Source organism: Heloderma suspectum, chromosome 5 (assembly GCF_057233095.1).
Source record: "Heloderma suspectum isolate Gila_16-S chromosome 5, 16-S_ref, whole genome shotgun sequence".
NCBI lineage: Eukaryota > Metazoa > Chordata > Lepidosauria > Squamata > Helodermatidae > Heloderma > Heloderma suspectum.
In genome coordinates this window covers 123,964,065-123,977,760 of record NC_139462.1, presented here as the reverse complement: position 1 = coordinate 123,977,760, position 13,696 = coordinate 123,964,065, and the positions used below count along the sequence as shown (strand labels likewise).

Below are 13,696 nucleotides of genomic sequence, written 5' to 3'. Positions count from 1 at the left end.
CTCCACCCCAGCGCTATCTGGCTGTCTAGATGGCATGTGATATCCACAACCTTCACATCAGGAGGCAGTTCACCATGCGGTATATATACCCATCGCACACCCAGCTGTCTACATGTCTAATGATCAAATCTCCCACTACCGCAATCCCCCCCTCAACTCCAGAGGCACCTCCTTGGTGTGAGAGGATACTTGCTCGTCTTCTGAGGAATGGATCCCTTGTAAAGGCTCATTTCTCTCCTCAGAAAGATGCCATCCTTCTCCAAAATCCCCATTCTCTGTGACAGTAGAGGAGCTGTCACCCTGGAAGTGGGACACCGCTATTAGGTCCTTGAAGGTCTCATCCACCAACCTTTCTGCATCTCTTTGCTTCTCCAGGTCAGCAACCTTGGCTTCAGGGGAATGAATTTGTTTCCTGAGATCCAGGAGCTCATTACACTAAGCTCATAGCCATGACTTTTGTCCAGCTGGCAGATAGTAATACATGTGGTACTCAGGGCAATACACTGGATAGTCTCCACACCCCTGCTGGTTTTCTACCTTCATAACTGGTGGTTGTGATGATGGTGATGATGATGATGATGATGATGACTATTATTATTGCTATTATTGGGTGTGTTTACCCTGAAAACTAAGTTGTTAGTAGGAGGAGGTGGGGAATTCATAGTTATTTACAGTTACTATGAGTATGGAGAAAAGGGTCAACTGCCCTGGCTTCCTCGCCCTGTTGCTAAGGTCGCAGAGGTGCTTAACTTGCACAGGTTGTGTGCTGGCGCTTTGTCACTGGAGCTCCAGTGATGAAGCGTGGGTCTCAGTGATGAAGTCCTAGTGATGGACCATGGGGCTCAGACACTTCCTCACTGGAGCTCCTCGCACTCGGACAGCTGGCTCATTCACAAGCATGCCTCCTTATATAGATAGGCCCAACTGTTGTTGCAGTGAATCAGAGTGGATAGCCTCATTTGGAAAGCAAGGGAGGCTGTGTGTGTGAAGTCCTGGCCAGCACTAGCTTCCAGTGGCTGGGAATGTAGGTCAACTGCCCCCCACACCTGCTACCCCCAGAATGCAGATTCCTGTTTAGGAAGGAGGACTATAGAGACTAGTGAATGGGAGACCTTTTAAGGGGAGATCCTCTATTCAATCAATTGTCGGATGGGACAGAAGACTACGGGTAGGTGATTTGGGAAGGGATGTGGTTTGCAAGGACTGAGTGTGTTTGTGTTTTTCTCTGTGTGTTTTTTAAAACTAAATGTTAAGCTGAACTCCTAAACTTGGGCCGCGTTCTCTATCCTGTGTGTTTTTTAAAAAACTAAATGATAAGCTGAACTCTCGGACTTGGGATGAATATTTTTCTGTGTGTTACTTAATGAACTGCTCTTTAAGGCCTAAAACCTGAGCCTACACTGATCCCAACCTGAAGCTAGTCTGCACTTTTTTTGGTTTCTAATCAGACTTTTCCACTGGTTAATCCTGTAGAGTGGCTGTTGTCAATATAGAGTTGGGAACTGCTTTTATTGTCCCTTTCTAAGCTTGGGATCAGTTTCAATATGTGGCTTCAACCACTCAGGAATCTCTGTTAGAACAAGACTGCAAGACCTGTTAGTCCTTGCTGGATTCCCCCACTGGGATTTAGCTCCCTTTGCTATGCCTTGTTTTGGCTTCAGCTGATAACTTATGAGTTGTAAATGATTATCTGAGGTAATTTAATATATAATTAAGTAATCACACTTACCTTCTCCTTGCACAGATGTTTAACTTCCTTGTGTGCTGATGCTTTGTCATGGGGCTCCTCACACTCAGAGATGGTATTGGAAACTAAGCTTACTTTCAAGAGGCTCTCTTGCAATATATCATATGTGCTCATAGCTGTAGTGAAATTCTGTTATTTGTGCTTGCAGGATCCTTTATTTTGTCCTCAATGGATATCAACTGCATTGGTCAAGGATGAAGAACAGCCCTCACAGGCCCCTTATTCTCAAGAGACGGAAACTGTCTCTCCCACATAGTGAAGCATTTAACACCCTGGTAAGAAATGAACCAAATGGACAGAGTGCTGGATCTTCTAAGCAGGAACAAGCAAGAACAGATGAGCCTGACACAAACAGAAAGGAACCTGGCATTCAGGAAGTCTCTGCAAGAATTAAGATAATTGACCACCCCACTATACCAAATGCACAGGTGGTGGCTGTTCCTACCAACGCAGACATCCGAAGCATCCTTGAGGTTCTGACAGCCAAAGGCAAAGAATCTGGTAGTAGTGGTCCTAACAAGTTTATTCTCATCAGTAGTGGGAGCAGCTCTTCCAGCATGAAGTCAAGCGCATTTCAGAATCTTTTCAAATCTGAAGATGAGCAAATTATTGCCATTAACAGGGCACAGAAAGAAGAAACATGCATTGGGCAAAGCTCTGGGACAATAGAAGAGTCAACCTTTTGGACCTCAGAGTTGCTGTCTATGGGAAGACAAGAGCAGGAAGAAAACAGTATGTAGATCTTTTCATTATGAAACATGAAAATTTTGCACTTGTGGACAATGGCAAGCACCTTTCCTAGGAGTATCTTTCAGAGCAGAAAACCCCAGTGGTTGAAACCTGAAGTTCTTCAATAGACCATTGCAAAACTCTGATACATGTGACAGGAAACAATTGCTAAACAGTAATTCTTAAACTGTGTGCCTTGGCACACTAGTGTGCGTCAAAAACTGTTAGTGGGCCACAGGAAATAGTTAAATGCTCATGTGAGCCCAAAGCACCCATACACAAAAGGAGCTACCCACTGTGTCTCTGTGTGAATCCACAGGTCTGGGTTTGCCTTCTTCTAACCAGGAGTCATGCCCAAATCAGCATAAGCGTACATGGAGAAACACGGGACAGTCTCCTCCAAGGGCTGGTAATTCTTACCCTTCCACATTCTAAGGACAAGCCTTTTGGGTGTAAGAGTGCATGTGCCTCCTGTTTTAATTTTTAAAAAAGTGTGTCTCAGCTAACAGAAGTTTGGGAAATACTGCTATAGCAACACAGTCGTTGGTCAAAGATGGCACTTCCTGCTTCTACAAGTTGGCATAAGTAGCACAGTGAGGTTTTGGTTTCCCTAAGGGGAGGTTGTTTAAGCTGGAGCCTGAACATAAGCATGTCTACTTGGACATAAGTCCCACTGATTTAAATAGGACTTAATTCCAAGTAAGTAGGCTACATGTAAATATGTAAACTACATATCTTCTGTAGTTTCTGGCTGTACACTTGTATATTGTGTGTGTGTGTAAATGTCAGTTATTAATTGCTTTAATATTCATTTGAGTTTTCTTTTTATGAAGATTCCATTATAAAAAAACATTCCTATGCAACCAGTACAATTTGTATTCCAATAGGAAGTGAAATTATATATTACTTACTTATTTTTTATCTGTTAGTTTCCCATTGTAACAGTGTTGATTTATGGGATCCTGATTTATTAGGTCCCAGTTAATCCCGATTCATATATCCACCAAAGTGAAACAAATCACAAATGGATCAGTTTAACAGTTTATTGATTACAAAACAATGATATATGGAGACAGAAAGATAGCTCACATCCCTTTCAGTTGACAAAACAGGCACCTTTGTTGCAGCTGATAATGTATATCTGAGTCCCCAAGATATATGAGATGTTTTCAAGGTGCTTTCCCAGGACTGACAAAAGTTCTCCAGGCTGGCAGCACTATTCCCCCTTGGAGCGAGACCAAATTGGATTGCTTTGTTCTCCAGCTTATGTAGCCCTCTCCCATATTCTCAAAGGTTCTCAAAGCATCCTAGCCTGGGAAAATGTCTTTCCATAGTGGGAGAGGCCGCAACGTTGCATCCTAGGAGGGAGAGCCTCCCAGCTCATGAGTGAGATAAGACACTACTCCCTATTTCAAATAGGTAAGGTAACCAGGCATATGTACGGTTGTTCACATATGGAGTTGCACTTGGTACCAATTAAAAGTATGTGGGAGGCCCCATCAGGAGCCTACCTTTTGGTTAGCTAAAATCTGCTCACTATGCTAGCCTACACAGGTCTCTGTGCATTTAACACACTCACTATACAGGAGCTCTGTGGGAGCTCACTAAAACTCCTTACCAGCAGTTCTGGTATCAAATCCACTACCATTCTGTGACTGTTGGAGTTGATGTAGATTTCCAGTGCTGGACTAACAGCATCTTAGCTGCTACCAGAAGGTTTAGAAAATTTAATGAACATTTAATTAAATGTAAGTGTTCCAAGGAAATCTAAATTCAAATTACTGAGGGTGCAGTCGAATGACTATATGAGGCAGAAAAAAAAATCTTACCACTCCCAGCATGCTGTGTTGTAGGAGTTTTTCTCTTGTCTAAAATTGCATAGGATTGTACCCTAAGTGCAATAAACACCTTGAAAAATAACTTGAAAAATAGCCTCACTTTTAAGATAGATAGGATTGAATGCGGTGACAACCCAACCACTAATAATTACCAACAATACAAATCTGCATGGTCAGCACATTTCCAGCATTTAAATGTGTTTAATATGAAAAACCTTGTTTAACCTCTCCAGCATCGTGTACCAGCAAAAAATCACTTTCTATTGTGTTTTTCTTAATGAAGAACATAACAATTGTCTAAACACAAAAAATGTGCTCCATCTGAACTACTAATTTCCATTTTCCTGGCCTATAGATACTTTTACATTCTGAAATTATTTTATAAAGTGTAGATAACATCTCTTTCATCTCAGACTTTTTCTCCATCAGTTCTTCTCTTGTCCAGGAAGCCATAATTTCTGCAACACAAAATATAAAGCAGAAGTATTTTGAAAAGCAAAGTTTAGGGATTTTTCAGCTACATATATATCTTTGAAGTCTAATAACTTTTCCTAAATATTCATTTATTCCAACAATCCCTCTTTTAAATTTTCCTTATGTTAGTTTTCTAATTCATGTATTTTCATAAGGATCTCAGTCCTGTTTCTCAGTCTTTGTGAAGGTTATTTATTTATGGTGTGTGCTTTTTATTCATTTAGTACCATGTAATATAACCATATAACTCTTGTAATTGGGTGGACTGAAATATAATTAGTAAACAATATATAAGATTAGATATTCCTATATAGCAACCTCATATATTGGCATTTGCCATGTCCCATGAATTTGCCCATGGTATGTCTTATACACATTTAAGTTGGGAAAGGGATGTCAATTCATGTATTATATATGGGTTTATTTCCACAATTTTTAAAGGAAAATTTCTGGCGTGAAATAAGAGTGGTCATTGTCTTCTGCCAGCAGTCCTATGGCTAAAGTAACTGCAGGGATAAAATATATTTTCTTAATTTTTGCAAGATAATTTACTATGTTTGTCTGGTTTTCCACCTTAGAATGCTTTTGTCTGAGATATGCCAAAGACTTTTCCAGCTTTAAGAGTATCCATTAAATCTAGGGGGGGTATGCTACCACTGGCTAATTATGTTAATTGTAAATGATATGATTTATGCTTCTTTTCTATGGATGCAATCCCATACTTAAACTATGCTGGTTGAGGGGCTGGAAACCCCACTATGCTGGCTCAACACCAGATACATCACCAGCGTCAGATACAACAGTGGCACACCTCAGATAAGCTGGTACTGGTATTGGTACATCAGTGCAGCTTCAGTACTGATGGAAATGCTCTATAGTAGAGATGTGAAGGCCCTAGAAAAATTAGGACAAAAAAAACTTTTTTTTTTCCCTGAGGACTGTTTTCCTCCGCCAAAAAAGGTGAACAGCTTTGAATTATGAAATATTTTCTAATAGAATTTAAGACAAAGTATTTATATATTGTTACCCAGCCTTTATTCCACCCAAAATTATTTCTAAAAACTATGTAATAAGAACACTTTTATAGAAAGACCAGATATATAAAATGTCTGGAAATAATGAAGCCATGGGGGAGAATGTTATTTAATCCTCTCTGTAAGATTCCAAGCATAGTTATTTCATTCCTTATTAAAATTATTGATTGAAAGTATATTTTACTGATAGACATTTATGCTCAGTTTCTCAGCATGTGAGTAGAGTCACCATTGTGCATCCTCAACAGCGTGCGTTTTATTTAGAGTCCTGTGTTTCTGATGCTGTAGGCATCATGTCGTCCTAATCTAGTCAGACAATAATTACAAATGCACTGTGTTTATTTTTAAAAGTTTTAAAATATCATGATAATTTTATGAGCAAATTAAGTTATACATAAAATAACTTTAGGAACAGAAAGGCTGCTTTATGTTCCTAAAGCAGCCCTCCCCAACTTGGTGCCCTCCAGATGTTTTGGACTACAGTGCCCAGCATTCCTGACCATTGTCCATGCTGCCTGAGGCTGATGGCAGTTGAAGTCCAAAACATCTGGAGGGCACAAGGTCTCTGACTCTCTCAGCATTTGGGGTATCAGGTTTTCCTAAGTGCCCAGAGTTGAACGCCAAAAGATCCCTCAGGTATGTGTTTGGTTTACATGTATGTGATATACATGCCCATGTAAATTAAAGCATACTTCGTAACATTATATTAAGTCTGCTAAATAAGTATAATCTGGAGAATAAGTTTAAACATATAATAGAGGCCATAAGCTTAGCCATAAGCCAAGGTCCATCCGAAGCCTCATGTTAAAAGGGATGCACTTTTGCTGTTGCCATGCAGAAAAGGACTTTTGACATACTCTGTATCCAGTCCAGGAACTGGCTTCAGCCCATGATCTAACAAAAGGTATACTTCAACCCCCAGCTAGTCTTTGGTCTATCTGCACCCCCACTTGTGTGTGTGTGTGTATGAATTGGCTCTGTCTTTAATACTGATTTGGTTGGATCCTGGGCCACTTGTGTGCCGCCTGCCCTGGTATTTCAGGGGCAAGGATCAATACTCCTGTTCTCTTTGAACTGGTCCCCATTGTTTCCTCTTCAGACCATTGCCACCAAGACAAATTCTCAGAGAAACTGCCTTCATACACCATGTCTTTTGATCCCCTTCTGCACTACAAATGTTTAGAAGAGGAAACAAGAAGTGTACAAAGCACTTAAGAACAACTGTGTTTACAAGTCCAACTCTGGATAGACTCCTCTTCCCTCCTTTCTAGTCACAGTGGTTGTGTCTCGGTGACCAGCCCGATCACACCCCTGCACCTCAACCTATAAACCCCTTCGCCTGTTCCTTGTTTTTTGATCCCAGTGTTAGAAAAAGTTCTTGCTTCTGGTCAAATGAGAGGCCAGGCAGGCGACAGTGGAGCCAACAAAGTTTTATTGATCGTTTTGCAAAACGGGTGCAGAGCAGTCTGGACCCAGAGTGTGGCACGCCCAACCCTTTTATAGCCACCCATAACGGCTCAGTATTTTTCCATCAGCTCTCTCTCTCTGCGCATGCTCTCGGCTTAAGCTGACTCATTGGTCATGTGGCATGCCTGCGTGACCCAGTCGCTAGCAACTTATGGCATCTTTTCTTTTTTATCTAACACTCCCCCCTTTAAGTCTTTACTCATGGCAATGCGTATCCCCCCAAGTGTTGGGATGATGAAATAGACGCAATGTACAATTAAAGTGCTCAGGGCTGTCCCATCCCAATGGGAAGGGCAACACCTTAGCTATGGAACGGCCAGCTGCACACACAAAACAATCGGATTTATTTAAGGATTTTGCGGTATACTTGACCTCAACGGTATACGGTGAGCCACATATTAGCCACATATTATCTACTTCGGTGCTTACTCTATGCCCGTATCGAGGTTTCTGAGGATGCTTTTTTACTTCAGGAATCTCTACTAGAGGGGGTGAACGGGGTGTGGCATCTTGGCGTTTTATTTTAAAGCTATCAAGCTTAAACTCTTGAGGTATTACCATCCATGTTAATGTGTGTGTGTTTTTAACTAGCATTATTAACATTACCCATAACACCTGCTTTATATTACAAGGGGTTTTTTTGGTCTCTGTTTTTAGACTGTAACAATTCAAACTTGAGCTTTTTCCAGATGTTGAGACTTGTATATTACAGGTGATTGTGGCTCCTGGTTGATCTCTTCACCTGTGTTCCTGACAGCTTCCGGGTGGGTGTCAGGAAGCAGAGGGCTGTTGTCTCTGCCCGTGTCCCCCTGTTCTTTCCGGGCAACAGGAGGAGGCAGGGGTCTCCAGAAAGGTTTTATTTGACTACAGTGAGTCCACTTACTTGATTTTACAAGTTTTATACATGAGTGACTAGTAGGTCCCACTAAGTAAGGCCCTTCCCACCCTTCTTTAGAGCTTCTTTCTTCCACTTTTTCAGCAGCACCTCATCCCCTGGTTGGAATTGGTGGATTGATGCATCGAACGGTAGCCTCTGGAACGGCACAGAGTAAGCTCGTAGCTGCGAGAGAACAGACTGCAGAGTAGTTAATTGCCCTCTCAACATCTGATCAATTTCCATTTAACTTCTTCCCTTCTCCCACAATGCACCCAGGGGGGGGAAACCCAAACATTAATTTAAAGAGAGAAAGTTTATCCCCTTCCTGGGCATTCTTGAACTTTTGTCAGAGCGACAGGCAAGGCCTCAACCCACGTGAGCTTAACCCCTCTCTGGAGCTTAGTTAAAGTTTCCTTGAGGCTACGGTTGGCCCTTTTAACTTGGCCACTCGCCTGGGGTCTCCAGGGGCAATGAGATGCCAATCTATCCCCAGAGCTTGGGCCAACCCTTGGGTAACGGTGGAAGTAAAGTGCGAACCTTGGTCTGACTCAATAGTTTCGGGCAAAGAAAATTGTGGTATTACCTTTTGCAATAATTTGGAGACTACAGTTTTTGCCTGGCAATTTTTACATGGGAATGCCTCTATCCATCCTGTCATTTGACACACAATGACGAGCAGATGTCTGTAACCCCTGCAAGGTGGCATTTCAGCAAAATCAGTCTGGACCCTTTGGAAGGGATAATATGCCTAAGGTCCTCCCCCCCCCCCCTTTGGGAGGAGGAGGCGATCTTGCAGGATTAGTTTTCTGGCAGATTTCACAAGTTGATGCTAGCCGATGGGCACGGACTGTCAAACTTGGGGAAACAAACAGTCTTTCAGAGTACTCAATTATGGCTGAGGCTCTTGGATGTCCGAGGGAGTGATGCACTTGCCTTAAGACGGCCTTCTGCAGGGTCTGTGGTAGGAGTAACTTTTCATCTGTCATCTGGATCTATCCATCGGCCTGAGGATGTACTCCATGTTCTCACGCCATCTGCAGCTCAGAGGAGGAATATGTGGGTGGGTCCTCCTGCTCCGGTAGGACTAGGAACACCCCTTGAGCTCCCTCTTGGGCTGCTCTCTTCGCCGCCTCATCTGCTTTTTGATTACCTTTCCTCCATTTGTCCTCTTTCTCTTTTCTTTGGACTCGGACGTGGATGACGGCTACTTGTAGGGGCAGTTGAAATGCATCAAGGAGATTTACTATTAGGCCCCCGTTGGCCACCAAGGACCCGTTAGCCGTGAGGAAACCTCTTTCCTTTTACAACTGCCCATGGGCGTGTACGATGGCAAAGGCGTTTTTGCTATCAGTGTAGATATTAACTCCCTTCCCTTTTCCAGCTTGAAGCGCTTTTGTTAGGGCCACCAATTCGGTGGATTGGGCGGAGAAATGTGGCGGTAGCTGTTCTTTATGTATGCTCTTGTCTTGAGTGACGACTGCCGCCCCTGTGTACCGTTTTCCGTTTAGCATGTAACTGGACCCGTCAACAAATAAATCCTTAGCTCCTTCGATTGGCTCGTTCATGATCGGGTGGTCCGGGCTTATCTGGGCCCTGGAGTATTGGTAGTAGTGCAGCGATGTTAAAGCTGGAACAAGCTTTAAAAGTGAGGTTCTCATTCAGGAGCAGGCTTATCTAGTATCTGGAGTGCCTGGCAGGGTTGAGGAATTTGCTTCCTCCTCCGGATCCCAGGATTTGCGGCACACCGTGGGGGACCCATATTTCAGTGGGTCCTCTCATCGTCATGGCTGTGGCAGTCACAGCTCCAAGGCAGCTTGGCCAACCCCCCGCTACAACGTCTAGGACCCTGGAACAGCATCCCACGGCCTCTAGGCCGGTGTACATAGGGCCTAAAGGGTCGGTTGGGGTTCGCTATAGCCAGAGTGGGTGGAGTTACAAGGGCAGCTTTGAGACTGAGAAAAGCCATATCTATTTCATTTGTCCATTTCCAGTGGACGATATTTTCCTTTGACAAAGCTCCATACAGGGGCTTCACCTTCTCTTTATAATCAGGTATCTACATTTTATAAAACCCGGTGAGCCCAAGGAGGGCTTGCAACTCTCGAGGGTCTTTAGGCCTCGGTGTCTTCTGTATGATGTCCAACCAAGCAGAGCTCAGGTCTCTGGTTCCCTTTCGAATCAGGTAGCCCAAGAAAGTGACATGGGTCTGGCAAATCCAAGCCTTTTCCTTTTATGGCCACCATCGCCCCCCTCTTCTCTTTTTGCTTTGGGCAGTCTTTTTACTAATGTCCCTTCTCTTTATAGTAAGCACATTCATCACTTTTTAAACACGGCTTTCTCCGAGTTTCAAAATCTTTCTTTAAACCTTTGTCCGCTTAATCAGGGACTTGCCCTGTGACTGCCATTGCAATCAAAGCTGCATTCTGTTTGACCTTCTTATCTACTTCCTTCTTCTCTACTTTCTCACGATTCATAAACACCTTATAAGCAATCTCCATCAACTGAGGCAGAGGCATCGCTGCTGCCCCATCAGTCTTTTGCAACTTTCTCTTAATGTCTGTTGCTGCTTGAGCAATAAACATCATGTTAACTATCCTTAAATACTTTTGAGCGTCAGGGTTAATATCACTATACTGATGGAATGCATCAAACAACCTCTGAAGATATGCACTAGGGTCTTCAGTCAGTCCTTGCTGGACTTTATATAATTTGCTTCTTTTTTTCTGCCTTTTCTGCTTCACAGTATTGAAATCTAACAGCATGACTGAAAAACATTTTTTTCATCGTAGGGCATGGTGGAGCAGATCTAGCAATCATACTGTTCCTCCGGCTGCATAGTTAGGGCCCATCAAGATCAAGGGAAGGGCATTTTTATATATGCAAAAAGTTTCAAGGCACCATTTTTGCATCGGCAACTCCACACTTCATGAATTTTGACAGAGTGTTACGCTTGCCTCTGAGCATATAGAGTGTCTAGACAGTTCAGATTTTGAGAAAGAGCTGGAATACGTGGGGCAGGAACTTTTTCAGGCTTTAGAAGCACAGCTGGGCTTAGAGGCGCCGCAGGAGAAGGGGGGGGGATTTTTCTTTCTCACTTTTTAAGAGAATTTATTGCCCCCCTTTTTTAAATGGAAACTAACTTTTGTAGTTTCTCTTTGAACTTTTTGAAGGCTGTTTCCTTTGTAGTCTGTGAATCTCTAGCAATTTGCATCTGTATGCTTCATTAGGGTAAACAAAATTAAAGCCTTGGAAATACAGCTTTTTATCTGAGTGTTGAAGTTACAAATTAAACTGTGCACTGATCTGATCACAAACACACAATCTACAACAACGGGAGTTTAAGGCTATGACAAGCCTTACAGTACTGTTTCTGGCAAGTCTTTAACAGTCTAAAGTTTTAATCTATGTGCAGAGTGCCTCTTAAAAGTTTAAACAATAATGGATCCAAACAAAAAGGCTTTGGGCAATAAAAACGGGATGCTTTTGGTAAAGGCTTTCTGTCTCTTCATTAGTTCAAAAGGGGAAGGTGTAACCTTACACCTCTTTTAGATTTTTCGACAGATAAGAGCAAGGACTGCTCAGCTTTCTAGCTGTGATGCTTTAACTTGAGCAATTCTTTTGCAAATCTTACTGTTTCTATTAGGTCCTTACAGACATCTTCTAGCAGGGCCAGGCAACCCCCCCCCCCCTTTAGCTCTGCTCTCAGTAGACTGGCAGAGATAAGCTCACCCAGACCCAGACATTGCTGTCTTTGTTCTTTTAATTTTGCCACAGTCTTTAAGACTTCCAACAAATCTCTTTCTTTAGAGTTTACAACTTTTTTTTTTTTTTAGCTGTTCTCCATGGTTATCAACAATCACTTTATTATATATCTTGGACACAACATTTTTTCAGCTTCCCCCAGTTGGCCAGCCAACATGAAATGTCACCCACTCCCCATTACAAAACTTTATGAGCTCGTCTTTTGTCATCTTGACACCATAATCTAACTTAAACTTATTTCAATTGCGCAAACAACATCCCAAGGGTGTCTGAGACTTTTCTTCAGGCCTAGAGTGGGACCCGCCCATGACAGCAGTGGTTTTAGCTAACAATTAGTACGCTTTGCCCTCCTCTGGCCCAGCCTGTCGCTGGGGTAGGGAAATGCAGATCGGGGCTCCTCACTCGCTTCGCCCTGAGGCGTCTCACACAAATCTTGACACACACACACTACTGTCCCGCGAATTCCCCGAATGTAAGTTGTCACTTACCCTGAAGTTTTAGTACTCCACCCGCAGCTGCGTCCAGCTGCCTCATGGATCCACTGTCGGTACCTTAAAAGAGTGCTCTCGGTCTCCCTTACAATGGCGTTGGTCCCCGAGCGTCTCCCCGCCGCCAGGGAGGGGAAGGCAGTATAAGTTAACCGCCTGTGGCCACTTCCCCACCGCAGCCCCTCGGCTTGATGCACGAGAACATGCCGCAGAAGGCACAATCCAAGTCACGGCACCAAATTGTTAGAAAAAGATCTTGCTTCTGGTCAAATGAGAGGCCAGGCAGGCGACAGTGGAGCCAACAAAGTTTTATTGACCCAGAGCGTGGCACGCCCAACCCTTTTATAGCCACCCATAACGGCTCAGTATTTTTCCATCAGCTCTCTCTCTCTCTGCGCATGCTCTTGGCTTAAGCTGACTCATTGGTCAAGTGGCATGCCTGCGTGACCGAGTCGCTAGCTACTTATGGCGTCTTTTCTTTTTTATCTAACACCAGCACTCAACCCTGACCTCTTCCTTTCTCTTTCCTCAGAGTGTTAGAGACTCACAATTTACTTAATCTCCTCCTTCTACTCTCTAATCCCAGCAAACCCTTCCCACAGCAAACTTATACAAATAGCACATGTCTGTGGCCTAGTTTAATCTCTGGAGCAAACCTCCATGAGAACTCAACTAATTTCTCCAATACATCAGTTCTAATTATAGGCTTGAAGGTTCATTATTCTTGTGTTTTTAATTTGAATTGCTCTACCAAGTTAATTTTCCCAAATCACGCAGTGAATTTTAAACTTTTGTCTGTAATCAATAAATGTACCAAGTGGCTTTCTCTTAAGCTTGTGTGTGTATCGGGATCATTTTGAGTGCTCTCCCTCGCTATAGACATCCTATGACCAAAGTCAGAAGGTCCTTTCTGGAACAAATGTGGGTTTCCTGAAACGTGTGCAAGTTTGTACACGTGTTTAGGTGAGCACATTCGGTCACAAGGTTGGAAGTTATTCTGAAAGAGTGCTTTGGGGTGGGTGATTCTCAGAAAAAGTATGTATATATGTGTGTGTGCGTGCATGTGTGTGTGTGTTCAGATGTTAATTCTGGGAGAGGGAGACTTCAGGCAAAATGTCAGGCAGCACCGGGGTGGGCTGGCTAGCAGAGAGAGAAAGAGATTGCCGGAGGGGAAGGGGGAGTAGTTGAGCTGGCTGCCAGAAGGAGAAAGGGGTGTGTGGCAGAAGCAAATGAGTGGATTGAGATTTCAACGAAGAGGAATTGATCTGGGGGCTGATTTT

The 13,696-nt window shown here is 43.2% G+C and overlaps 1 protein-coding gene and 1 long non-coding RNA gene across 3 annotated transcripts in view; one reads left to right on the top strand and one right to left on the bottom strand.

The window, feature by feature from the left end:
- Nucleotides 1-297: 297 nt before the first annotated feature.
- The window catches only part of FOXM1 (forkhead box M1), a 66,655-nt gene continuing 53,256 nt past the window's right edge, over nucleotides 298-13,696 (top strand). The window contains exons 1-2 of one of the 2 annotated variants that reach the window (XM_084857151.1): nucleotides 298-375; nucleotides 1,896-2,479. In XM_084857151.1, coding sequence (XP_084713277.1) covers nucleotides 1,942-2,479 — 538 coding nt within the window. In that variant the 5' untranslated portion in view covers nucleotides 298-375; nucleotides 1,896-1,941. Of the gene's footprint in view, nucleotides 376-1,895; nucleotides 2,929-13,696 lie in introns of those variants that run through there. The other variant, XM_084857152.1, reaches the window with a different exon arrangement.
- On the bottom strand, nucleotides 7,237-12,734 carry LOC146344365 (uncharacterized). The gene is made up of 2 exons (XR_014792203.1): nucleotides 12,417-12,734; nucleotides 7,237-8,349 (listed from the first exon to the last, which is right to left on the bottom strand). It is a non-coding gene; the product is annotated as an uncharacterized LOC146344365 (long non-coding RNA).